The 26,490-nt window shown below is 43.1% G+C and overlaps 2 protein-coding genes across 4 annotated transcripts; both read left to right on the top strand.

The window, feature by feature from the left end:
* Window positions 1-609: 609 nt before the first annotated feature.
* On the top strand, window positions 610-8,684 carry lpar3 (lysophosphatidic acid receptor 3). Its single transcript, XM_088313956.1, has 3 exons — window positions 610-821; window positions 2,321-3,065; window positions 7,878-8,684. Exons 2-3 carry the CDS (start codon window positions 2,324-2,326, stop codon window positions 8,204-8,206), a joined length of 1,071 nt encoding a protein of 356 aa, XP_088170082.1. The 5' UTR covers window positions 610-821; window positions 2,321-2,323; the 3' UTR covers window positions 8,207-8,684.
* Window positions 8,685-8,901: 217 nt separating this feature from the next.
* LOC148325129 (atrial natriuretic peptide receptor 2-like) lies at window positions 8,902-25,118 on the top strand. Of its 3 annotated transcripts, XM_088314066.1 has the most exons (23): window positions 12,117-12,261; window positions 13,817-13,907; window positions 14,055-14,187; window positions 15,093-15,216; window positions 15,352-15,456; window positions 15,810-15,912; window positions 16,033-16,178; window positions 16,283-16,355; window positions 18,218-18,356; window positions 18,639-18,725; window positions 18,791-18,934; window positions 19,203-19,324; window positions 19,403-19,547; window positions 19,742-19,790; window positions 19,874-19,981; window positions 20,131-20,250; window positions 20,393-20,486; window positions 20,718-20,805; window positions 20,883-21,022; window positions 21,872-22,024; window positions 22,114-22,212; window positions 23,136-23,227; window positions 24,666-25,118. In XM_088314066.1, the coding sequence occupies exons 1-23, from the start codon at window positions 12,217-12,219 to the stop codon at window positions 24,774-24,776; spliced, it is 2,511 nt and encodes an 836-aa protein (XP_088170192.1). In that variant the 5' UTR covers window positions 12,117-12,216; the 3' UTR covers window positions 24,777-25,118. The 3 variants fall into 3 exon arrangements, with proteins under 3 accessions (XP_088170193.1, XP_088170192.1, XP_088170191.1); XM_088314067.1 differs by lacking the exons at window positions 12,117-12,261; window positions 24,666-25,118 and adding an exon at window positions 8,902-9,767 and having other exon boundaries at window positions 23,136-23,375; XM_088314065.1 differs by lacking the exon at window positions 24,666-25,118 and having other exon boundaries at window positions 23,136-23,375.
* The last annotated feature ends 1,372 nt before the right edge of the window (window positions 25,119-26,490 follow it).

The following is a 26,490-nucleotide window of genomic DNA, read 5'->3' as shown; positions in this document are numbered from 1 at the left end:
GCCGGAGAGAATCTGCAACCATCAATGCTTCCACGGATATAGATTGGATGTTAAATCTTCTCCCTAAATTATGCTTCTTTTGTCGTTGCCTATCTGGATCCCAGTTTTTCGATTTAAAAACATCGGTGTCTTCTTTTATTTGGTAAAAAAAGAAGCCCAGAGTTACATTCAAATGCCTGACCAGCAGTAAAGCTTGTGATGGTCTTTTTATTTCTAATAGTGGGCAGTGCAATTGCGTGGAGCTGTGTAGTGGCAGAAACAAAATAAAGAAACAACGTGGTTACGTCTGGAACAAAGCGCATACGCTGGGTCTTTGCCACAAGATTTGATATTCTACTCAATAGAGGGATGGAATGAACTCAAAATGAACAATGTGTGGGTAGAATGTACCGATAGTCTTAACTAACATCAGAAAAAAAGATGAATATCCAGGGCTGTAAAAATATCGGGCCATTGGGAAGGCAAAGGTCTTGCCCTCACTAAATAATCTTACCAGTTTAATTCCTTTCATATAAACAATTAATTGCTCGGCGTAAGTGTACGCTCGCGCACGCGCACGTTCGCGCGCATTGTTGAGCAGCGGGCGCGGAGGAATTCGGTGACGTTGTCGGCGCACACGCCCTCTGCGTGGTCTTGTGCAAGGCGTGTGAGTGTGTGTCTGTCTTGACTTTCTTGACTTTTCTTGCCGCTGTCGCTGTCGCCTCCCTCCGTCCACGGCTGCGTGGTCGCTCGGCTGGAGGGACCGGAGGGGGGAAATGGTCGCGTCCTCGGGGAGGAACTTTCCCGTTGTCTCGGTGTCGTGACGTACTCATTTACCTGAGGTAAGATCACCTTGCTGACTTTGCTCCTTCTTTACTTTAGATTCTCGTGGCGCTACTTTTTCCCCGTTGACAAGCTGAGCAGAACAGGTTGTAAAGTTTGGTCGAACTCGTTTGGACAAAAATGTACTTTAGACTCCCTTACGTGGAAGTTTTTCTTTTCCTCCTCTAAATCTGTAAGGCTTCTATGAATGCCGTGTCATGGCTGCTATGCTCCTTTTTCTATCGATATTTTGACCATAATAAAATAAAGATAAAAAACACAACCCATTTAAAATGAATTGCTTTCTTATTGTTCATATCAAGTGGCTCAGGCGAAATATCCATCACTCGCAACGCAAATGCAGTCAAGACAAGCATTAATTTATTTTCCTTGATATTCATCTTAAGGTCAATATGACCTACTCGTCTAATCTTCGTCTTCACTATTTGTAGCCTGTGGAACAAATGCACAAACAAGTTGCCATTAAGGTTTTCCAGCATTTATTCGACATCAAATTCTGAATTGAAAAATGGCTCGTTTTGAGCATTTTCTTTCCGCGCGCTGCATTCGATGACAACAAAACGCAAGCGCAAAATGGATTGAAAATCCTCCATGCATGGTAGTGGAGTGTCTATGTATATGCATGTGCCTTTAAGGGGCGAGGCCTGATGATGTGACGCATGAGTTGGTGAGACTGCATTTGATTGTCTGGGCATGAAGTGTGGCAAGCCCCTGCGTGAGTTTTTTCCTGCCGTTTAATAAATGACCAAAATGTACATCGGTGACTGTGCTTCTGTTTTCCACATGCGAGGGTATTACAGTTGGGATACTGCACAGTACAGTGGTGCCTATAGACACACGATACAAACCCCCGTTCGGCCAAGTTGTTTTTGTTTTTTTTTATTTTTTTTTTTATAGAATTGCAAGCACAATTTTGAGATCCAAATACTGTATGGTAGCAGCGAACTAAACCCAACTCACCTCACAACAAGCAACGGTTTTGACAGATAGTGAACAATTCTGCAGTGACATTTCTTGCCACTCCGAGTTGAAGATGACATCGGCCCTCATAGTCATATATTCTATATCCTCTGCAGAACACAACTAGCACTGCAGCTTACTAAGCAGTTGTGAGCGTCCAAGTGTTTCTTTCGCAGAAGGAATCACAAAGAAATAATTATGCTCTACGAAGTATTTCATTTTCATTATTACTTTTTTTTGCTAGGCTGACACAAATTAATAGAGTCTCCATTCATTTCAATGGAAAAGACGATTTGCGAGAAGTTTTATCACAAGGCACAACTGTACCGTGAAAAGCCATCAAAAGATTCCTTCGAGAAACAGAAGAACTGAAAATTAATTTCCAAGTAGATCAACTTTCATTGAAAAATTAACTTGATTCAATGCAGCTATTTACACGTTTCATATTTGTATCTTAGCTTTATGCGCTGGAATGAGAAAGTATCGCTTTCTTCTACTTTTCTTCGACCAAATCGTGACTATTTTTTGTTTTGTGTAGAAAATGGCCTTGCAAAACATCACGTGCCACTACGACAAGCCCATGAGCTTTTTCTACAACAACAGCGGCGCTGACGACAAATGGGACAAGACCCAGCTGATTCTGGTTCAAGTGGTGGGCTCGCTCTTTTGCTGTTTCATCCTCCTCTCTAACGCCATGGTCATTGCGGCTGTCATCACCAACAAGAGATTCCACTACCCTTTCTACTATCTCCTCTCCAACCTCGCAGCCTCGGACTTCCTGGCGGGCATAGCGTATGTGTACCTCATGTTCAACACGGGTGAGATCTCGCGGAAATTGACGGTGAAAGGGTACTTTATCCGGCAAGGTCTTCTGGACATTAGCCTGTCAGCCTCGCTGGCCAACCTGCTCGTCATTGCGCTGGAGCGTTACATCTCCATCATGAACTTTAAAATCCACAGCAACCTGACGAAGAGGAGAGTGACCTTGCTCATCGTGTTGGTGTGGGGCATCTCCATCCTCATGGGCGCTGTGCCCAGTCTGGGCTGGAACTGCATCTGCAATCTGAATGACTGTTCCCAGCTGGCCCCCATTTTTAGCAGGGGATACTTGGTCTTCTGGTCTGTGTCCAACTTGGTCGTGTTTCTGGTGATGGTCGCCATATACATGAGGATCTACGCCTACGTCAAGAAGAAGACGTCGTTGCTCACGCCGCACACCAGTGGCTCCATTAACCGCAAGAGGACGCCTATCAAGCTCATCAAAACTGTCATGGTGGTGCTAGGTAAATACTGCTCTGAACTGTTTTTCTTTTGATTCTTACTGCGTTCTTCTATGGCCAACTTTCAACTTCTTAAAAAAGCTCAGATTCCAGGAAATGCAGTCATTGCTAAATAACTTTACAACAAGTATCCCCAAAACTCGAAGCAACAAAAAAACTTTGCCTTATGGCCTTTTAATATGACGGCATATGCCCTCTATAAAAGGTAATAGCGCTTTTCTAACCTTGGGTTCTCGTCGCGCTTCACACTAGTAGCTCCTCTACCGACTGATGACGTCCCACCAGGAGAAACTGGGGGTTCAGTATCTTGCTCAAGGATACTTCGACGTGGTCACAGTAGCCAAGGATCGAAGCTACAACCGTCGAGACATCCAGTCATGTTTTCTGAGGGACAGACCAAACTTTTTGTGGGTACTGAAAACACAGCACTTGTTAATAAATGATGAACAGTGAGATGAGAAAATTTCATATATCAAAAACTCAACAGCTTCATTATAGTAGTAACAATGTCTCTTTGAAAGCCAAAGAACCTTATTAGTTCTTTTTCTTCTCCGGTATTTTTATCAGTCAAATATACCCATCATAGATCATGAATAAGTTGATTATGTTCTTTGTTGAGTGGGTGATTTGCAACGTTATCTCTCTCAATGGAGTCAGAGTAGCCATTACCATGTCTTCAAACTCAATACCCAGCATTAAAGTCAAAGGATGATTTGCTGAAGTCGTAAATTTCAACCGCAATAAGAAAAATGTGTTTGTAATGTGGTGAACAAACGTTTGTCGTCAGCATTTTGAAAGGAATCCAGTTACTTAAGGGCTTTCCTTTTCTTCACTTGTTTTGTTGTTGCAAAGAGGAAACGTGCTGATACTGACCATGGAAGTCACAATGGTACATGACTTTGTGCCTACATAGGCATGAAAACAACAAATGTGGCCATGGCTGAAGAAACAACACGTTTGCAATGCGTCTGTAATCAAAGAAGAAAATATTCAGATCCAGTTTTTTTGCATTTGCCTCAACATTTCGCTTCTGTCATTCATCGTTTAACGGTGAAAAGATATATTGTTACTTTCATTTATTTGTTTAAGCAGTTAACTCGTTTATATGCAAACTGTACATTTAGGTAGTGGTTAAGAAGCGATCCAAACGCCAATCTTGATTTTATATGAGAGGCAATGGAGGTCGACGAGCTTCCCAAACAAGTGTTCAAACTCAGATGTTCCGTTGTCTTGGTGATTGCCAGAGATGACTCAATTTTGCTGGTCCGTTTTCCGTCTGCAACCTGGGCAGCCTTTTGTCATCGTCCCTCTGTCCTTATTCATAAAATAAGCCTCCTCTCCTCCATCCGTGTCCTTTTAAAGGGCTTTGGTCCTTAATTTTCACCAGCCCGCAACCGCCCCCGAAAAAACCAGAAAAAAAAGACGTCCATGCATGACGCCGTGGGAACGAAGCTCACGGCAGAGCTTCCAGGCTTAGATGCATACAACACAGCCATCTTTCTTAACCGTCTGGGAGGATCTTGTGAGTGGATTGAATTGTTTGCAACCGTTCAAGTGTCAACAAGACAACCAACCAATGTTGGTCACCAGACTGACTGGCGATGTTTCAACTTTTTTTTGTTGGCGGAAGAGTGCTCTTCCTTTTGTCCGCTTGAAGCCAAGTGAATTCACTCCCTCCCACATATAAACATGATGAAGATGCACGAGACAATATTTCACATTTGCTCTGAAGAGCGAGGCAGGCTGGGCATCTTTCTGTCAGTCGTCTGTAAAATGGGCATGCGCGAGTACTTGACCCGGTTCGTGACGTTTGCGGACACGGATGAAAACCCACTTCCGTCCTTCCTTAATGAGTCCTTTTTCGAAAACTTCTCATCCTCCGTTGTCTGTCCCCAAAATGGGAGACCGTCATGGACGGAGAAGACGGACCATTCCGTCCTTGGGACGGAGAGCTCATCTCTGGTTCTTCCTAATCTACACTTTAAGCGATCTAACGTTAAACCAGGAATTCAAATGAGACAGGAACACTTTGCCTTTTCGAAATATTTTGATTAATTCGCTCTCCCCACATAAAAAGAAAACATGTATGGGAGTCTTGCTCAAGATCATATGTCGTTGTTCTTCGTCTACACGCGTCCAGTTCGCCCATCCGGATGGCTCGATTACTGTATGTGTACACGCCGTTTTCCAAACAAATTATCTTATCCTGCAAGGACTCTGCTCTGCTGCAGTCCACTAAACACACAACCTTCACTTACCGTCCCCTCCTCCAGCTAAGAAAAACAGGAAAACATAAGACAAACACACGCTGTGCACATTACAACTGGCCATGATACGCTTTGCAAGCCTTGGAAGTTATCTTAGCATTGAAATGTCTTCCTACTTTTACATTTCCGGTTTGATATTCCTGTGATCTTTCCCTTCCAATGTACTACGACGAGTGGAAGTGCAGACAAGGCCACATTGTGTCATCAAAAGTACATGTCAGGCAGGTAAACTGTTAACTCTTGCTCCAGTTTGCTGAGTGGAAGTGGACAAACCAGTTCTGAAGTGTCTGCATGCTTTCAGGGTCCAGTTTGAATGAGTGATTGCGTAACTTTTGGATGTGTTATCATACAGTTGACATACTGCATGTCTTCACATTAGTTCAGACAAAGTAAAAGAGATCAACATAATGATTTAGTCAGTCTGTCTAACGACGAGATTTTTGGATTCTGCTGCGTATTCATGCTTCCACTGGTTTGGTTGTTTGTCATTCTTGTCTTGTTCAAGTGCGTGCAGACAATAGGATTGTCGGTGCCTGCTTTTCTAACACATCCTACCGCTTAACATTATGTCTTTTTTGTCATATGAAGCCACACACCTTGGCTAAGGAATTGGCGATCTACAAGGATGTTCTGCAGCTGCTGACAAAACAGGAATGCACACGTTTAAAGACATGTTTTAATAATATCCAAATTGTTAAGCTGTGATTGGAAAACATGATTGTATCCCGGGGAAGACTTTATTTTGTCTGTCGACATTCTGAAGGTAGCGACATTGTTGGTGGAAGCAAGTTGAAGCTTGTGGTTTCATTTAAGTGCCAAATCCCTTTGGCAGCCCAGTTGTGTGCCCAGACATGTTAGGAAAGATTTACACTGCATCGTTCAAGTGGCCCAACCTATATATATATATAAGTTTTAGGTCTGAATCAGGCCTCTTCCAAATATCATACAAGATAAGCGAGCTCAGCGCAAATGCATGGATTAGAAATCCTCGTCAATGCACGTTTATGCAACATTCCGAAGATGCTGTCTTTTAAATCAGTTGGGAAAGGTCAGCCCAGCTAAACCATAAAGCTAACCCAAACAAATCATGCAAGCGACTCGCTGTGGTGAAAAGTGGCAAGAACACGCGTTTCCTCTCGTGCACACATTAAGAATCTCAAACTCAAGGCGGATTTCACTACTCAAGCAAAATCACATCATGGATGACAGCCACGCTGAGCTGCTCACCTTCAAAGTAAACAAGAAGTCAACAGAGCATTGCTGGTACACGCTTTGGTTTTCGGAGGCAGATTGGGTGCAAATGTTTGGCCTTTGACTTAATAACACACATTGTGCAGCGCACGTCTTCGTCTTTGTTCAAAATATGTGAACCATATAAAGGTATTTGCGCTTTGTTGTGTCTTTTTTAAATGATAAATTGTAACCATCTATATTTTGTTTTTGTGTTAGACTAGCAGGTTCAAGCAGTACTCATTTAAGGTTACTTGAATTGCAGGTGGGTATTATATATTCGGAACGTTTTTTCTGTTTATAATGTGAGAAAACACGTATAACATCTGGTTCACTAACTTTTCAATAAATATTAAAAAATGGTTGCACTTGGAAATGTGACTTTGCTTGAACATAATATAACTTGGGCATTGCTTCGCGTGAATGTCAGGCTGCAACTAACAAATATTTTTTTTGTTGATCCCATGTATGAACTGAGTAAGATGATCAAAATGTATGATTAAACAGCATTATGTGTTGTCATGTTACCGAGTGCGTATGGTTTTAATAGTTGTGGCTTGGCATGGTGACTGACGTGGATGTTGCAAAATGAGAGTGGAGAGTTGTCTGGCTGGTTGGCTGGCTGGCTTCGCATTACGTTAAATGTGAAACTGCACATCTAATAACTTAGCTAACATACTGTCGCCAGTGTTGCTGATCAAAGTTGCACTATTCTGGTACACATTGCACTATATCATCCTTGTCGGACACAAGTGTCTTCAACTAACTCTTTCATCGTGACTCGTCGTGCGTTGTGGTGCTTGCAACGGTCGTAACCGACGTCCATGTGGAGAAATGGAAGACAATTGGCTTCGACCTTCATTGCCATGGACTGATTTAAGTTATTCCGATTCATTTTGCAGCCTTACTTTGATGTGTCTGTCATTTGTTAGATCTGTAATTAGCAGACTAACAACTCTCAGAATCTTCACAGTCCAAGGGTTTCGGTATCGACAGACACTTTTGATTTACACTCCATGAATCCAATTCTTCTGTATGAGCCAAATGTTTTTGGAATCAAATGTGAACCATGTAAAATGAAATGGATGCGAAATTGGGTCCGATATATGTATTTTTTTTAGGTATAGAGAGGCTGCTCACAATCTTGTTAGGATAATCTCACAGATTTCCATCTGAGATGACTGAAGTCCTGAATTATTAGATGGTACTGGTTTCCAATTAAGGAAGCCAATGCATTATTGGACCGTCGGCCGATATGAAATCCACACGAAATAGGAATAAACTGTGTTTTGTTGGCCTAATCAATCTGTTGTCGTAGGAGCCTTTGTGATCTGCTGGACGCCCGGCCTGGTGGTTCTGCTGCTGGACGGTCTCAACTGCACCAGCTGCAACGTCATGAAGCTAAAGCGCTGGCTTCTGCTCCTGGCCGTGCTAAACTCTGTCATGAACCCGTGCATTTACTCTTACAAGGACGAGGAAATGTGGACCACCTTCAAGAACCTCATGCGATGCATCGGCAACGGGACTCGGCGGCAGCGCTCGACGCGAGCCAATGCCCGGCCGCTAAGCTCCACCCAGGACACGGGCAACAGCCAGCCTCCGTCGGAAGAGACAAAAAGCGGCGCTAAGGATAGCTTCCAGACCTGAGAGTGACATTTGTTCAGAACCTTCATGGAGATAATCCGTCGACTGGAGGCAACAGTTGTTTATCTTCAAAGAAAATGTTGCCTAGAGACGAGCCGCAGCGCAGGCTGACCGTCTGTGTCAGTCAAAAGTTTTCGTGACGCTGAGAAGAAACAACACTTGTTTTCACTTTTCACAATTCAATCCGTTTGGAAACAATCTCTAAATGGAAATTCCAGTCTTCTTCTTGTTGCTGTTATTTACGGCTGAAAAGAAACAGTAAGAAGGACACCCCGGGGCATTTTATTTCCCTTTTCCATCCAAACAAGTCAATAATTGCCCAAGGTTGATGCTACTGACGTGGTTGTGTCTCGTTGGCCAATCGGAGGTAGCATGAAATTGTGCCGAGTACGAACCTTTGAAGACTATTTTCTCAACAGTGCTGTCGTTGTGCAAGCGGCCATTTTTATATTCCATCCTGCAATTTATGAACACAATTCATGTATACCAGGGGTGTCAAGATCCAGTCCTGGAGGGCCGCTTTCCTGCATGCTTTCAATCTCTCCCGGCTGCAACCCACCTGATTCAAATGATCAGCTCATCAGCAAGCTCTGAAGAAGCCTGATAAGTATCCTGCTCATTTGAATCAGGTGGGTTGCAGCTGGGAGAGATGGAAAACATGCAGGACACCGGCCCTCGAGGACTGGAGTTTGACACCCCTGATGTATACACACTCTCTGGTACACTTGCGATATTTTCATATGCAGAGCTGCACTGCGCTGTTGCAGTGATTCACAAACTTCATTCCAAAGGGACACATTTTCAAATGATTACCTCTGTCAATGTCAACCACACGTCAATTAGGTTTCATTTTTGCTATTTGGATCTGGTTATATTTGGAAAGTGCACCTGATATCGTGTCAGCTAACATATTGTCCTCATCCATTGTTAAAGAGGCTTCAAAGATGGATCCTGGGGGATTCATTTCAAGTTTATGATGATAACTTGCCGCCTCAGCTTATTGTTTTCGCTTCCATTTGTAGATTCTGCCTGCGGCCAAACATAATAGTCACTCAATTTTAGCGCTGCTGATTGAGGCAAACTTGTTCTCCGTGTAGCATTTCCCCACATCCGCTGCAACTCCTTTTAATGGCGGCTGCTGCTCTGGTGAAACAAAGGCGAGAGGCTTGTAAAAGGACAAAAAAATGGCGTAATACACACACTGGATTCCAGCTGGAGTTTTGTCACACAATAGTTTACCTGCAGGAAGTAAGGAGGATATGACTGACGTAGACATCGTTGCTCCTTCCCACACACGAGGGCTATAAATAACAATTCGCTTTGACGCTCGACAAACACTGACGCTGACGGCTCCTCATGTCGTGTGGCCTCACTAAAGAGCTTTTGTGTTTTTCTTTCAAGTGTCGACTTGTTTAACTGTAGCATGTCACACAGAGTCCTTTTAGAAATTTATAATAATCTGAGTTTTATAAAAGACAAATATAAAAACACCTGTGACCTACCTTGTTTTTTTTTTTTTTTCATGAATGTGTACTTGATGCCTTCAGCATTCATATGACAAAAGGTAAGTACGAACGTGACTTCCCATGCCACATGCGCTTGAAATAGGGGGAGTGGTTGTATAATGGTGGAAAGACTAAAAGATATACTGTACAGCAGCAGGCTTAAGCATTACCGCACCAAAACTCACATTGTCGCACTCGTTTGTCGAAATTGCTATTGGACTCAAAAAACAAAACAACAAGAAACGAAACAGAGCTACTTGACAGAAATGTATTGCTGTTTCGAAGTACGTACAATTGATTCTCTTCCAACATCTTTTCTTTTCGTTTGAACTAAACCTCAACTCCTTGAGATGTCCTGCGCTCGCTAGCCGCCACTTGAAGATGTTTTGCAGGACTTGGTGAAATTTAGTGTGACCTTCCACTCGGTGGGTCCACAAGCTCTTAAGTGGGGGCGACACAAACTGCCTCCGAATTGAATATGAGTTTAAACAAGTGCCTCAAACCAGTAAATGTGCTTGCTGAACTCTTTTGTTTCCTTGCAAAGTGCTTGGAGGAGATAACTGGCCATCCAAGAATAGAAACCACTTTGGTTTTGATCCTCTGAATGGAGCATGCGTCCCTTGAGTACCAGCGGGAACACGCGTTTGCATAGTTAGCTCGTAAAAAGTCAGGTTTTATTTCAGACCTCGTTAAAGTGCAGCAGTTTCCATTCACAAGACGCTCGTTGAGAAGAGTGAGGACAGTCAATTTTGGGTTTCCAGCATTGCTGCCTGCTGTCACCTTTTTGCAAAACCAGAAACATGTTCACTTCAAAGTGTGTAATGGCAAAACAAAAAAAGTATTCTGCCTATTTTCTGGGGCACCGTATTTTCATTGGCTTTTAATCGCACACCAAATTGTTATAAATAAATGTCAGATGGAGGAACTGCAGCTGATTTTCAAACCCAAAACCTCAAACAAACCACAAGGTCATTGCCAGGCTGAAAAATATTGATCTAAAATTAATTTAATTTATAATATAATTTAATCCTTAATTTATATGTTTAAACTCATTCTGCATTGTCAAAAAAACAAATAAAAAACATGGCGCAAATGAAAAGTGATGGGCTTATCATCATGTTTACAGGGATAAATATGTTGTTCGTTCGGATTAAAGATGAGTAATATTGGAAGCTCCATTGAAGTCTCTTCCACTCGCACGTGCACACTTTTCAGAACTCAAGTTGATGACTGAATGTTGATTGGAGAGCCACTTCTTCTGATTGTACAATTGGGGACTTGACTTGGAGGGAGAAGGGGAAAAAAAGGCAACAAGACGTGGTGGCTTCTACAGGAGGACAAAAATCAGCCACAGAACAGGAGACGATGAGCGGCCAAGGACTGAAAGGAAGCACGGAACTAAATACAAACAACCTGACGAGAGACAGCGAGGAACACCTGGACAAGACACAAAAAAGGTGGAGGGAGCTTATTGGCTGACACGAGCGACCAGCACGAGTGGACACGATCAGCTTAACGAACTAGACAAGGAAAAGCTGCAACTAAATAGGAACCAAAAGCCACCAAAACAGATCATGATATTTTTGGGGTTTCCAAAACTTTGAATCATACTACTACATTCAATTTTGCACTGTTCAAAAATGTGATAGCAAGAAAAACGAAAGAATATTTAATATTTTTAATATAGAATCAAGCGGTTGTTGCCGTTTTTTTCTGATCTGTTTTAAAATTAAAAAGCATTTCGTCTTACTTTTATATTCAATGTGTTGTGAAAGAAAAATAACTCAATCAAGTCATCGCCATCGTAACTGCTTGTCTGATGTTATGGTTCTGTTGAAATCGCGAAAGACTTAGACAAGTTAGGATTAATAGATTTGAAGCCTCAGTTCAAGATGGCGGCTAGGTCTGCATGTCCTCAACTAGCTCGTGCTGACCTTGACAAAACGCAGCCATCAAGTCAAAAGAAAAAATAATAATGCAAAATGTGTGCTAATCTCATTTTGAAACCTGAGCTTTTATTTTATGGGCATGGGTGTGGTCACTCGTGCAAACAAGGTTGCAAGCGAAAGCTACGATTCATCTGAAGTGTTAGGGAACGTGGCAAGCAAGCGTTGATACAATCCATGATGGCAGAATGTGCCGGCCCATCCATGAATCCAGGAGTACATAACAACTTGTGTGAGGGCTCCCACAAACTACCAATATCGGCAATTCATGTGTGCGTACGCCATTGTTGCTGGAGGCGAAAATCCAGAAAATGTGCAAAATTCAGAAATCATTTACACGTTTAGATTTAAAAAATGAAACCAATTGAATGGACGGAGCAGATAGTTACAATGGAAAATAATTGAGGGCAATCATTATTATTTTGACTCTTCACAAGCCGTGGGAGGGGGGAGTACGGGAAGCTCATTCGCTTGCCGTAACTACTCGTCCTTGACACGAGCACATGTGAGGTCACTCACTCAGTCAGCTCTGTGACGCTCCAGAAAGGTTGCAGACTTGGTCATGGCTCTGTGGACAGCGGCATCTTTCTTCTTGGTTTTCTTTTTGGTAAGCTGTCACTTTGTTTTTGACATTGAATATTTGATTCTTTCATTCCGACTGCCTGGGCGAGATGTTGATTCCAAAATATTGTAAATTGCCAATGTGGAGTGCTAGGGAGTTATTTTGGACTAGAAAGAGTCCTGATAATGCAAAATCTGCTGATTTATTCCAGTTTATGGAGGAGTAAGATGTCATGGAGAAATTGTTCAAAATGTTGAATGTTTCCTGCCGTGATATGAGGTGGTTTTATAAAAGCGAATCATCTGCATTTTATATATTGTCTACTCGTTTGCCATATTACTGCTGCAAGTGGTTCAATGAAAGTGGCCAGGCACGGCACTGGCACTTTTTTTCTCTGCCAGGGCTGAGGGGGCACTTGCCACATATCTGTGTGTGCGTGCGTGGGGGTGCGTGCGTGTGTGTGTGTGTTGGTTTGAACTGAATAAATAAAGATTTTCAAGACTTAGCTTACTTGTGAGTCTTTTCAACAAAAGTAAGATACACACCACAGGCAAATGAACGGAAGGGTGGAAGTGCCAATTTGAAGTAAACATTTTTGACTGGCAAACTCATCCGAATGAATTTGGCAAGTACGTTCGAGCATAACGTGGGCTAAAGGCTAAAAAAAATGTTTTCCCATAATGCTAGGGGATGTTCATTCATTGGAGGTTTAATGGGAAATTGAGTAGTCATTGATTGTGCAATTGGTGCATGATGACTGATTATAATTTTATATCAGAATCAGAAATCCCTTTATTGTCACTGTACTCAGTGTGCATTTCATTAATATATTACGTGCGTGAGTTAAAAAAGTCCAATCCTTCATTAGACTGTACTCAGTTTTCAACAGCACTTGCTTTTTGTTCACCTAACGTGTCCCTTATTCGATTGTGTACATTCTGTTCTTTCTTTAAAAAGGAAGTGCTTTCTTTTCAGATGCCTTTTCAAATATTTAAGCTCTCTTATATCGGTGTACACAATTAACCAACGTCACCATTTGAAGTTGCCTCTGCTTAACCCGAACGAGTTGGGTTGTTCGAGTAGGCTCCTCCTGTGGAAAGAGAGGACGTGGTTCTGGTCAATTGATGGCATCCTGCGTGCACAGGTTTGGAGGGCCGCTTCCCTTGCATCTTTTCCAAAATTCCAAATGAGCAGGATACTTGTCCTACTTGTTCAGAGCTTGCTGATGAGCTCATCATTGAAATCAGGTGAGATGGAAAGCATGCACGAAAGCGGCCCTCCAGGTCCCGAGTTTCACGCCGATGCATTTGGGGTTCACTTGGCGAGCTTCAGAGCAGGCAACCTTCCGGTTCAATTCCCACCAGTGACAATGGGAATGCTTTTCTGTCTCCGTAATTTGCCCCACGGTGGGCTGGCGACCAGCACGGGATGTCAACTGCCTTTTGGTTGATGTCAACAAGGCAGCTGACTTCAGCTCTTCTGGACCCTGAACTGGATTACCCGTGTTGAAAATCGCAGCCATGATTGTGTTGCTTTGCCATAAAAATGAGCAAACATGCAAATTCATGTCTCGCATCCTTGCATCAAATTGTTTCCGTAGAGTGTTCATTGCTGGCATGATCTGGACAACACCGAGTACGACTGCTGGCCAAGCAACAATCCAAATGATTACAACATGATAAGCTGCGGTGGTATGTGTTGTTTTTCAGACCCATTTTCTTTGTTTTATGTTAGAGCGACATGTAGTTTGACTGAAAAATGTTTCAACCCTCAATTGAAATCATTTGCTGAATGCAATTACTCTATTGAAAGTAGTTGCCACTTATTCACTATCTCAGGTCTGGAGATGGCGTGGGTGCAGCGCCCCCCGGAGAAAGTCACCAACGGGCAGGAATTCAATGTTTCATATACAGTCACAGCCTCAGATTCCTTCTACGACTACGCTGTCCACAACAAGATTTTCCAGTTCAGGTGAGTGACTTTCAGAAACATTTGGAATCTTTAAAAGTTGCCGTGCCCGGAAGCTTCATATGCACACACACTAACACACGCGTAGGCGCAAACTGAAAAGCTCAAAGATTTGGGCTTAATTACTGTAAAACTTGAATGAACTCAAATGACGGAGGTGTAAAATGAAGGTGACTTTCATGGCAAGTCATACTTCTATATCTTGTTAAAACTGTAAAAAGAATGTGAAAAAAAACCTAAAAAAAAAAAAATCACAAAAACCACAACCCAAAGAAAAAAAAGTATTCCGTTTTTCCTTGATTGTCTTTTAGTTTGCTTCTGAATATGAAACACTTTTTGCGTTTGAGTCAAATTCCACCATGGCCATACCCGACACTTCAAACCTTATCTTGTCGCATTTTTGAGCGATTCCCTTTCGGACTATCGTAACTGCGCTGTAGCAAGGGGGTGATTTAAAAGAAATAACAGTGATGAGGAAGTGAATTGTGCAATAAATCAGAAGGTCACTGAGTGTTGTTGTCCGGATCCATGACAGACGTCCACGCTGAGCACAATCTGTCTGCCTGCACCGGATGGATTTGCCCGACATACACGACTTGTTCGATGGCGATTGCAGAGGTTAAGCCGACTTTCAGGCACCAACTTGTCAGGTGTGCCGGGAACATGTCAAATGAAAAGCTCTTACGCCAGACTACTCAAATTTGGCCAAAAGTTTGCCAAATGACCAAACAGACGTTTGCACCAAAATCAAAACGTGCCACTTTTTACATTCGCGGCAGCGTCGACAAATATTCGGCCCTGGTGGTCACCGGCAAAACAATCCAAACTGCATTTTTTTTTTACCATTGGAGAGAATGGAAACTCTGTGACGGATGCTACTCATATCCATCCTCCCTTTTTGCATCTAGTGACGCTGCAGAGGCGAAGCGGTTCTGTCATGAGCACGAGTGTCCGTCCAACTGGAACAATGCTAATGAGCTCAATTGTTGCGTGTATCACGCCAACATCCACTCGTGTCCTCTGGGCCTCATGGTGAGCGTCGCACAACACTCGTGACATCTCGCCAAATGCAATTTTCTTTGATTTCACACGTGCACTCATTTAGCATAAAAAGGAGCAAATTGACAGAAAAGGAAAGTGATTGAAGCGAGCGCTGGTGCCTTACAGAAACAAGGCGGCATCTGTGGCCCGTGGATTCCCGATGACGGCAAAATAGTCACTCATACCGTGTCCAAAGCAGGAAAGATGAGCCAAAAATACTGGACGTCTAAGGTGAGCGAGCAAACGAGGCTGCTTTGCACGTAAAAAAACATTTGAATGATATCTGAAGATCGTAGCGGTGCGGTGACCCCGTGGTGACTTTTGTGTGTGTGTCCTTTGGGTACGTTGGCTTCCAACTGCGTTCGAAACGTATGCAGGTTGGGTTTATTCGTACGGTTAAATTTGCGTTTGAATTGTTGTTGGTCAAGATGACCTCTGCAATTGTCGGTCTGGATGAAAAAACGCCACAAACAATTTAAAAAAAAGAAAACGTGCGATTCTGCCAAGCCACGCTGCCGAAGGACGTGCATGTACGAGTCCGTTGTCATCATGAAAATGGTGAAATTGAACCAATTTCCGTGCAGGTGGTGCTGATCCACGTGGGCGTCACTTCAGTTATCGCTCATATCAAAATAGGGCAAATGCACGCCGCTTTGGAATCCAAAGTGCTCGTTGTCAGTGCACAAGGTCAGTCTGCGTTGTGCGACGCGCTCGCTAACCCTTTTTGCATCGTTGCCATGACGGGATCAAAACACAAACACAAAGGTGAAATGGTTGCCATCGCGGCTTATTTGTGAAATGTTGCAGTGTGCGGGGACGACGTCTGCGAAGCGGACGAGAACTGTCTCAACTGTCCTGCAGACTGCGGCATCTGCCCCATGTCGGTGGCCATCAAAGTGTCCATTGGCCTCCCGGTGGCACTTTTCAGCGTCGGATTCATCCTAACCATGGTGGTGAGTGTGCGTGCACGAGTATGAGACTCTCTCCCAGATCCCCACACAAGCTTTCCCGCTGATTTTCAAGGCCTAAATATTTGTCTTCATTCCCTTCCCTCCAGTGGCTTCAGTACCAGAAACAGAAGATGTTATGGGATGAAAGCTGGATCATTGACTATAAGAGTATAATATTTGGTAAAAAAAAAAAATTGATGAAATGAATGCTTTTGTGTGCGTGGAAGAGGGGTTGAACCGCTTCAGATGTTTCGTAGTCCAAATCGATAAATCAATGACATTTGTCCAACCTCGTGTGACAGGTCCATATTTTGAAGACATAGCAACAAATGAAATGATTAAAATGACATGAAATGTCGTTGATGTGATTATTGAGAGCCCCGCTCATGCTCTTCTTTTCAGTCGTTTTGCAAAGCGCGACTTTATAAGGCGCGTCATCGTAGACAGGCAAAAAATACATTTCAAAAAACGTTTCACTTTTTATGCTTCACTTTTTCATTTGAAGGTATTTTAAGATAGACGTGCACATTTTGCAAGTGAAAATCTTTGGGATATATCTCACACACGCGTCGTGATGTTAGTGCGCTTCGTCATAAGATTCAAATTGTCATTATCGCACCGTTTTTCCTCGCCATCAGGCTGATGGTACCGCCGGGATGAATATTTGGAATATTAGCAGCAACCGAGCTAGCTTAGCTAGTGAGGCCAACGCTTTCTTCTCATCCACCGCCAACTTAATGTTGTATTCGCCGGACATATTGCTGTTTTATGGACTGTTGCAGATGTTCTTTGTTCTTTTTTAAAACGGATGATTGAAAGACCAGATGCCAAACGATGAAATCAGTTGGGCTGAGCAGGTGTCACGTCCTTGTTCGATAGTCGGGCAGAGTTTTATAAATTACTGAAAATTTTCCGCCTCAAATTGTTTTGCATTTAGCACATGTTTAATTTGACTGACATTTTGTGTGGCAGAGTGCTTTTTTTTTTTTTTGTGGTTGTTGTTGTTTTACGGGGAAGGAAGTCATAAAAGAAGGCAGCGGCCGTTGCGGCAGGTGTGTGAAGCAGGTTTGCTCCGTTCCAAGCGTGACGGCCACGTCGCTCAAATTGGATGGAACGAAGCGCAAACTTTTGTCCGTCTGTGGCTCAGCGGTGCGTTCAAATGTGCAGAGGAAGTGACGAGACACGTAAAAGGGAACAGTGGGCAAATATTTCAATGTCTAATCATATTTCGAAGCTCATATCGACACCGAAAAACAGCAAAAGTCTTACGAGGAGAGTAAATGCAGAGTTGATTTGACAAAATTGTTCAACCTGAGACCAAAAAAGAAAACAATTAAAAAGAAGAAAACTAAAGACTTTTTTTTCTTCAGGTAATATCCTCGTCAGACTACTGTTTTATCATTTACATGATTACATTGAAAAGAAATATTTTGTTCAAGATGGATTTTGCACAGAAGAGGAATAATTTAGAACATTGCCATATCGTCAAAATGATCTTTTTTTGTTTTAGTTTCAACCTATAAAGTGCAGGCATCATTTAAATATGTGCTGTGCAATATATTGAAAAAAATATTATCCATGTGAGACTGGCACATGCAGAGGAGAATTCTTTGATCTGACTTTGACCAATCAGATGCAACCTTAAATGTGCATCGTCATCCAATAGGAGAACAATATTTCAGGGCATTACTAATGAACACTAAAGAACTTAATTTGACAAGGATACATTCATATTTGAAAACATTTCTTTGGGTTCAAAATCTTAAATGACTTCATAATATCGATAATGCAATATGAAACACCGATGAGTGCAAATCCGAACCCGTTTTTCCAATATTGTGAATATATTTCAGTTCAAACGTATGCTGTCTTTGAATATCAATCAAGTACTGGAGGCCGGGCCTAGTGTCCTCCTTTTTGAAATCGAAAATTTAATAAGTTAATAAGTCGTCGAAATTGCAAAGTGAGTTAGTCGACCAATCGGTTCAACCCCCGGTGCGTATGCTTGTATAGAATTAACATCTGACGAAATGCCGCTGCAGGGAGCATGTGCGACTTTGGCAGCACCAGCAGCCCCCAGCATGTGAAGAGCACTTCAAATGTCAGTCAGTTGACTGACATCACCATTTGCACCGGCGTCAACACCTTCTTCAAGCAGGGCTACATCCAACCCGGCATCTAGTAAGGCAACGAGGGGGAAGAGCACTCAGTAGAGCATCGACACCCGCCGAGGAGGGGGGGGGGGGGGGTTGTGGTTGAACATACTGAAAGAGCACCTCTTATTATCACCCAAGAAGACGAATGAAAAGTGAATTGAAGATTATTGGCTTGTGGGCGCCACGTCAGTGTGTCGTCGCCTGCCGCTCATCGGCCGCATCTTACACGCCACCCCAACGAGGAGCCACTTTTAGAGCGTCCAAAATGCTCTCCTACTTGACAAGTAATCCAACTCTCTTCTTTTAGTGATGGCCGAACCGTTGCAGTCAAACACATCCAGAAGAAACATTTCACTCTGTCTAAAAGTATCAGGAAGGAAGTGAAAGAAGTCCGGTGAGGGAAAGCACATTCAAACCGGGATTTTTTTTTTTTTTTTAACTGCTTCATTTCACTTCTAGACAAGTGGACCATCCAAATGTTTGCAAGTTCATCGGGGGCTCCATTGAGGTTCCGTACGTGGGCATCATCACAGAACACTGCCCCAAAGGAAGTCTGTCTGATGTCCTACTCAATGATGAAATCCCAATCAACTGGGGCTTCAGGTAAGGAAAATCGAAAAGAAAAAAACAATTACCCAACATGTTTGTGACGTGGTACAATCGAATGAGATCCAATCAAAGCGTTTTACAAAAACTCTGTCAAAAAGAGAATCGCATAAAAGCAATCGTCACTTTACACAAGAGCTCTTTGTAATATTCGACCCATTTCGTGTTGCTTCAACAACTCAAATACAACAACTGCAAAGTGAAACAACCTGACAATTAGCTGTCGATACTTCAATTGGGTCTTAACACTCCAAATGTTTCACAGACTGTCCTTTGCCACCGACATCGCTCGTGGGATGTCGTACCTGCACCAACACAAAATATTTCACGGCAGACTTCACTCCAGGAACTGTGTTATTGATGATCGCTGGGTTTGCAAGATCTCTGGTAAAAATAAAAAAACCACAACAACAACCGAAATCTAGAGTGCCATATTGGAACCAATTTCATTTTCTTCCCGTCTAGATTACGGCCTGACACTCTACAGAAAAGAAGACTTTGATGCCGTCAGCAACGGCTTCACTTGTGGTGACGTCAACCGCGTCTTCTGCGCTCCCGAGGTCCTCGTGGGAAACAGCTCGACGATGACGCCGGCGGCAGACGTCTACAGGTTGCTGCTTTGATTGGAACGCGTGCATCCGCTTTCGTTTGGTCGGGGCTGACGGTGTCAAATGCAAACTGAAAATCTCGTCTCAGCACATCGAGTGTCTCGTGAGAGGCAAATACAAAGAAGATAGATGAAAATGTTTTTATGATGGAAACATTACGAGTTCCGTTTCTTCAACGTTGTGTTCTTCGTCTCAGCTACGCCATGATCCTGCTTGAGATCGCCACTCGCTCTGACCTCATTTCAGTACGCCGCCATTTTCTTCTTCCCTCTCAATTACGACCTGTGGCGTTGCCTCCATCTTGACTTTCTAATGTTGATGCGAACAGGACCAGTTGGAGGGAGTGAGGATGGACATCATATGGCGTCCTCCTCTCCCCGAACTCAAAGCAGGAAAAAACGACGTGGACTGTCCCAGTCAGGAGGACTACTGTGAGGTGTGACATCACGGCGTATCGTTTTGCATAATAGCTCACACCCTCTCTTCTTTGCTGCAATTTGGGTACCGAATGCTGTGTCCTTTGACAACGGGCACGTACTGAACATTTATATGCTAACTAACTAATTAACCAAGTGTGTTTTGCAGCTCATCAAGAAGTGTTGGGCTCATAACGTCACCTCGAGGCCCACATTTGAGCAGGTCAAGAAGATGCTGGACAAGATGAACCCGCATAAAGTCAGCCCAGTGGACATGATGATGAACCTGGTAAGGTTGCTTCCAACATGTTGCTAAAGACTTTGTAAGTGTGCAAAAAGGTCGATCGCCAAATAATTGATTGTTGCGGGGAGGGGGTGAAGCAACATTCTGATATTTGAGCAAGCTTAACATTCATTTCCATTATGTGCAGATGGAGAAGTACAGCAAACATCTGGAGGCCATCGTTGCGGAGAGAACGCAGGATCTTCTTCAAGAGAAACAGAAGACTGATCGCTTGTTGTACAGTAAGTCTTGCATCTTAAATGATCACATTTCTAATCTCGTAAATAATGTTCCATCCATCTGCACCGCTTCTCCTCACGAGGGTCGCTGGAGGCGCCGGAGCCGATCCGGGCTGTCTTCGGGCAGTTGGGGAGCCACTTAATCCCAATGCGTGGATTTTGCTGCCCTCCATTGGCCAGTTGCCACTTTTCTCTGTCCAAATCCCTGCCACTCTTCATTTATTTCCTCTGCAGGCATGTTGCCTAAACCGGTTGCCGATGACCTCCGCCAAGGCCGAACCACCGAGGCTCAGAGCTTCTCCAATGCTACCGTCTACTTCAGGTCGGTTTGGACTTTTCAGTGACACGCCGATGAACCGGAGTCGACTTGGTGCAGCAACATTTGCCTCTTTGTGACAGCGACATTGTGGGCTTCACGCAGCTGTCTGGGGCCAGCACGCCCCATCAGGTTGTGGACTTCCTCAACCAGCTCTACACCACCTTTGACGACATCATCGACAATTATGATGTCTACAAAGTGGAGACCATTGGCGACGCTTGTAAGTGACGAGTTGTGGGCAAGCCAAAAAAGAAGACAAGAAAGTCGACTACTTGTCAAAAGAAGCTTGTCATTTTGCTGGACTTTTTTAGATGCTTGACTTGGTATGCCTTGGTTAGAATCATTTTGGAAAAAAAATGAGAATAAAGTGAAAAGACACCATTTCAGTGCTAGTGGTCCGATTTGCAAAATCGGGAACTTGGCTCAATAAACACGTGCTGTGAATAATACAAAATTGTAGGCAACAATAAATCCCCCTGAAAGTATTATTTCACAATGAATGCATTTACTGTATTTTTTTTGAACAGTTGAACATTACATAAGGTGTTAAAAGTAGCAAAGCTGCGGCCACAAAGTTGAGCACTCAATTTTGCCTTAACAAGCAATTCCACGAAATGATTAATAATTAATTGTCAGTGTTATTATTCATGATGTCTATCTCAGGATGGCCGAGTGGTCTAAGGCGCCGCGTTCCGGACCCAGTCTCCCCAGGAGGCCTGGGTTCGAATCTCGTGGCTGCCAGGATGGCCGAGTGGTCTAAGGCGCCGCGTTCAGGACCCAGTCTCCCCAGGAGGCCTGGGTTTGAATCTCGAATTTCCCCATTGTGGGACTAATAAAGGCATTATTATTATTATTATTATTATTATTTTTCTGCTTGGGGGTACAAAAAATGGTTATGCCATAATTATTTTCATGATCTTTAAAACTGGTGATTGTAGCTTGCAGGGCACCAATGATCTCCTGCTGTTTCTCTAACGTGATGCATGAAAGTAACGTTTGAGAAAAAAAAAAATAATAATAATTCTTGTACATTTTTTTCATTGTCCCCAACAATGGCTGACTGATCCAGACATGGTGGTCTCAGGGGTCCCCCAAGTAAATGGAATCAATCACGCGGGGGAGATTGCCAGCATGGCCTTAGATCTGGTCAGCGTTTGCCACACTTTCAAGATCCCCCACAAGCCCAAAACGCAGCTGAAGATCCGTGCAGGCATCCACTCAGGTGCTTTTAATATATACGCCGTTGACGTTTGCAAATGTCAAACAAGAGCAAGTGCGCCTGACTTGTGGTGTGCTGGTTTGTCCCTTTAGGACCGGTCGTGGCCGGTGTGGTCGGAACCAAAATGCCTCGATATTGCCTATTTGGAGACACGGTCAACACGGCATCGCGGATGGAATCGACGAGTGAAGGTGAAGAACAGAAAAGTAGATTGCATGCATGCATGCACGTAAGAATTCAACGACTCGAGCAACATTTAACAGCATTGCTGGATAAGGGAAGCACCTTAAAGGCAGACGTGTAAGGTTTTTTTTTTTTTGACATGTTTCCATCAAAGCCCTCCAGCGGTCAAGATTCATAGCACACGTTACGCATGCAATTTCTCGTCTTGAAGAGTGTGAGTGACTAAACACAACAGCTTACTGCTGGGCCAACGGTGTGATTCTGGATTTTATTAACAAGATAATCGGAGGCGGAGCTCGGCAATGGAACGGGCACACGAGCAGCTTCTACTTGCAAAAACCAGCGACCAGATTGGAGAAAAACAGCAACAGCTCAAGTTAACCAAAACATTTTCACTTTGTGCGTTTGTGTTGCACGGCCACTGCATCAACAACTTCACCGAGCAAACAATTATGTGCTGCTTATCACCCTGCATGGGAAGGCCGGCAGTCCAGCGAGCCAACTATTTGGATACAAACAATTAAAAAGTCACATTTCCCTAACTTGTCCCCTCATTTTTCTAGTTTATGTGAATACAGCAGCTTCCTTGGACCTTTGACGTGCAACTATTTGTACGCAAGGACGAAGCGTAGGCTTCGAGCAGATCCCGCCTTTTTGTTGCCGTTCCCTCGATTTGGAAAGAGCTCCCGCTAAACGTTGAGCAAGCCGCCTCGCTCGCGTTTCCCATCTTTTTAACTCGTTTCTTAGCTTTTGACTCCACATGAGACTTGCTTTGACTGTTTTGGTGCTTTTCCAAGTCTTCATTATTCATTTGTTGTTGTATGACTTCCTTTTTCGCTACACATGCGGCAGCGGTCGTCCTAAAGTGCTCGATGAATAAAGTTGAGTTGATTTTTAACTTGAGATGTTTCCATTTGTCCTGGTTGGCAAGCGTTGAGGATCCAAGTGAGCGGAGCCACAGCTGACCTTCTCCACATGTTGAGAGGATACGTTCTAACCTGCAGAGGGATGCTAAATGTGAAGGTAATAAACTCTGGAAAATGCTTTCTAATGCTACACTTTCAAATTGCTATTATTTTAAGTATTGTTATGCTTAGAATATTTTCTAGCGTTAATTTAGGCAAGCAGGGTCTACTCTAAGTGGGAAAAAATGTAAACACTTAAATCCAGATTTCAAACGATGCCTTCGATTAATCATATTTTGAGCATTTATTTACGTTTTACGCAACATATCAACTCCATTGCATTTGAAATATCACAAAAACTGGTCATTTGAACGAGTGTGTTAACTTTTGATGATATCCGCTTCGTGGGCCGAGAAAATAAGCGTTATGTTATTCAACGTTTCCCTCAAAGGAGATAAAAATTGGGTGAATTCTTCCCATTGACGCTCGGAACTTCAGAGCTGCATTCAGCTGTCGTTGACGTGATCTTTTCTTCTCCGTCCACTCTTCTGTTTTGAGCCCAGGCGGGTCATGATGTTTTTTCCGTTGCTTTTGCTTTCATATTTAGTTTCATGTTTTTCCTGGTGTACTGATCGTGTCCACCCGTGCTCGTCGTCCCTCTCTGGTGTTTGCCAATCCGCTCCCTCCACCTCTTTGTGTCTTGTTCAGGTGTTCCTCGTTGTCTCTCGTTCATTTGTTTTTTTCTCTAGTTCCGTGCTTGCTTTCCAGTCCTCGTCTCGTGTCGAGCGTTCCTCAGCTCAGCGTCGTTCAGTTGTCACACTCACAGAACAGGTCCAATTTTATTTTGCTAGGCTTTATTTTTGTTACTTCAGCCATATTAGCCATTGGCTATAATCTGGCATATTTATGGGAAACTGTTTGATTAATATGTACTGTCCCTGTATACTTTCAAAAATAACATAAATACAAATACAAATACAAATTTTGTACTTTGCTATTTTTGTTTATCCCTGTGCTTTGTTTGCCTTTTTTTAAATTAAATTTGAGTGACTTCTTTTTCATGTGCCTGCGTTTGAGTCCTCCTCCACCACAACAAACCTCCTTGCAAAACCTGCCAAGGTGTGGCCTCAGCAGCTGCTGCTGCCGTCTTCTCTCCACCATCACGTTCCCTCTTCCAAATGTTAGGTTGAATATCTTAGTTATTCCATTGATGTCTGCTTTTCCTCTCGTCTCTGAAATGTTTTCATGTTCCTGCTGGTCCCCCCTTCATTCCTGAGGGCAGAAAGCATTGTTGACCTAGGGATTCCCTAATAAAATAGAGGGCTCGGCGGAGTGTGCCTCAGAACGAAGTTGGAGATGTAACTGAGCACACCTCCGTTCGTTTTCCTCGCGAGTAAAAGATCAACCCTTGTCTTCCTTTCATTCATTTTGCCTGTGTTCAGTGAATGCTTAGGTGATTAAACCTGACACATCCATGAAGAGAATTGCCTTATTTCAAATTCAAGAAGACATATGCTTCTAACCCGGACCTCCCGTCCAATTTTCCATTTGAACAGGGCAAAGGAGAAATGGAAACATGGTGGCTTGAAGCCAAGCGAAAGGAGTGTGTGGATCCGCTGCTCAGCACGTCAGAGTTCGAAGGAGGTCCTGCGCCAGTGAGTGACTGAAGCTGGCCAACGTGATGTCATCTATGCGCAGCGACGGATCGATTACATGTCTTGTGCAATTGCTTTGTGTTGCATGCAAGTCTCCGTGTAGTGACAACGCCGTTTTCTATTTATGATGCAGTTGCAATGGCAAGTGACATTCAACTTTTTATTCAATTTCTTGATTTATTTTTTTTGGGGGGGGGGTCATGCAGACTCTGCCTCAATATGAAGCATTACTTTACTGAGGTATAAGACAAGAGCTGTAACATAAATAATCTTCAGAAAATAATGTTCACATTGTCACCGACTTGGTGATTTAACGATGTTCATGTTATGGAGGATGTCATTGGGTTGGGGTTTTTTTTTGCAAGCATCGGTGTGATGTATTCGCAATATAAAAGAGATGCAACGGTATTCCCTTGCAGTTACAGAAAAAAGACTGAATCAGATTACAGGTACATTTATTAAAAATGTGGATTATTTTGCAGGATTCCAATGCCAAGCGAGGCCATAGGCACATTTGTTCATATTTTCGCTAAAATTGTTTTCATCCGGTTGTTAGTGTCATGATCTGTATTTGTTATTTGTGGTTTAGTATTTAGTTTCAAGTTTTGGCCTTGTGTTCCTGTCTTCTGTCTCATCAAGTGTCCACCTGTGTTGGGTTACCCAAGCCCTCGTGTTAATCAATCAGGTCCTTCCAACCCTCCGTGTCTTGTCCAGGTGCTCCTCGCTGTCTTGTAAATTTCTTTGTATTTAGTTCCCTGGTTGCTTTTGTCCCGTTCAGTGATCCGTGTCAGTGTCCACGTCCGCGGCCTTCCTGCCTGTCTCGTCAAGTTTAATTAAGTCATGTCATTGTTTTTGTTGCTTCCAGTTGTTTTTTACTTTTATGTTCTTTTTTTATTAAATTCCACTTAAGTTTCCCATCCCTCGCCTCCCTGTATTTTTGGCTCCTCCTCTTCCTCAACCTTCTCGTCACCACCGTAACCTGACAGTGTCAACAAGTGACACTTTTCCTTCCACATTCGAGTTACGTTGCCGGCGTAGTCACGTAACTGAGGATCCGTGTACGCATAGTCGCTCACAAAATTAATAAATATCTCCTCATTGTCATTCTGACTTGCTTTATTTGACCACATCATCTTAATTATTTCGGCACACTCAAACCTAATGGAAACGTTATTTCAAAATGAAATCCATGAGCCAATCCTATGGGTTGATATTTCAGCCACTAGAAACTGAGTATGAATATTATCGATTTGAATGTGACTTGCTTAACTTGAATTGAAAACTGAATTATTGAATGACAGTATTCAAGTTTTGCAATTCACATTCAAATCGATATTCTGATTCAGTTACTCGTGGCACATCGGGGTGCCTCTTGGATGAGCAATGGATTCCATGTAACATAGATCTCGTCGGCCAATCGGCCCCTTCGTTTTGAAGGCCGTAAACTACGTCATTAGTATTGCCAGCCGCCATCCTCAGTGTTACTTTGATTGTGCTTTTGCAGGACCAAAAGAGACCTCTGGAGGGCGACGTTCAAATCAATATTATTCAGATTCAGTTTCTAGTGGCACAAACATCAGCCCATACAATCCAAAGAGTTGCTGGACGTTGCTAAACGAAATCCACGAGCCAATCAAAAGGATTTTTGTACGTTAATAAGCAAAATCCACGAGCCAATCAAAAGGGGTTTTGTACGTTGCTAAGCAAAATCCACGAGTCAATCAAA

This window comes from Idiotropiscis lumnitzeri, chromosome 13, assembly GCF_059441095.1.
Source record: "Idiotropiscis lumnitzeri isolate Australia: NSW breed Sydney's pygmy pipehorse chromosome 13, RoL_Ilum_1.0, whole genome shotgun sequence".
Classification (NCBI taxonomy): domain Eukaryota; kingdom Metazoa; phylum Chordata; class Actinopteri; order Syngnathiformes; family Syngnathidae; genus Idiotropiscis; species Idiotropiscis lumnitzeri.
This window is presented reverse-complemented; position numbering and strand designations above follow the sequence as displayed.

Bases quoted from the DNA above. Each gene is read 5' to 3' on its own strand.
- lpar3 (XM_088313956.1), top strand. From the start codon at position 2,324: ATGGCCTTGCAAAACATCACGTGCCACTACGACAAGCCCATGAGCTTT. The intron at 3,066-7,877 runs GTAAATACTGCT...CTGTTGTCGTAG, and splicing joins AACTGTCATGGTGGTGCTAG to GAGCCTTTGTGATCTGCTGG.
- LOC148325129 (XM_088314065.1), top strand. From the start codon at position 12,217: ATGGCTCTGTGGACAGCGGCATCTTTCTTCTTGGTTTTCTTTTTG. The intron at 16,356-18,217 runs GTAAAAAAAAAA...ATGCCGCTGCAG, and splicing joins CTATAAGAGTATAATATTTG to GGAGCATGTGCGACTTTGGC. The intron at 21,023-21,871 runs GTAAGTGACGAG...TGACTGATCCAG, and splicing joins GGAGACCATTGGCGACGCTT to ACATGGTGGTCTCAGGGGTC.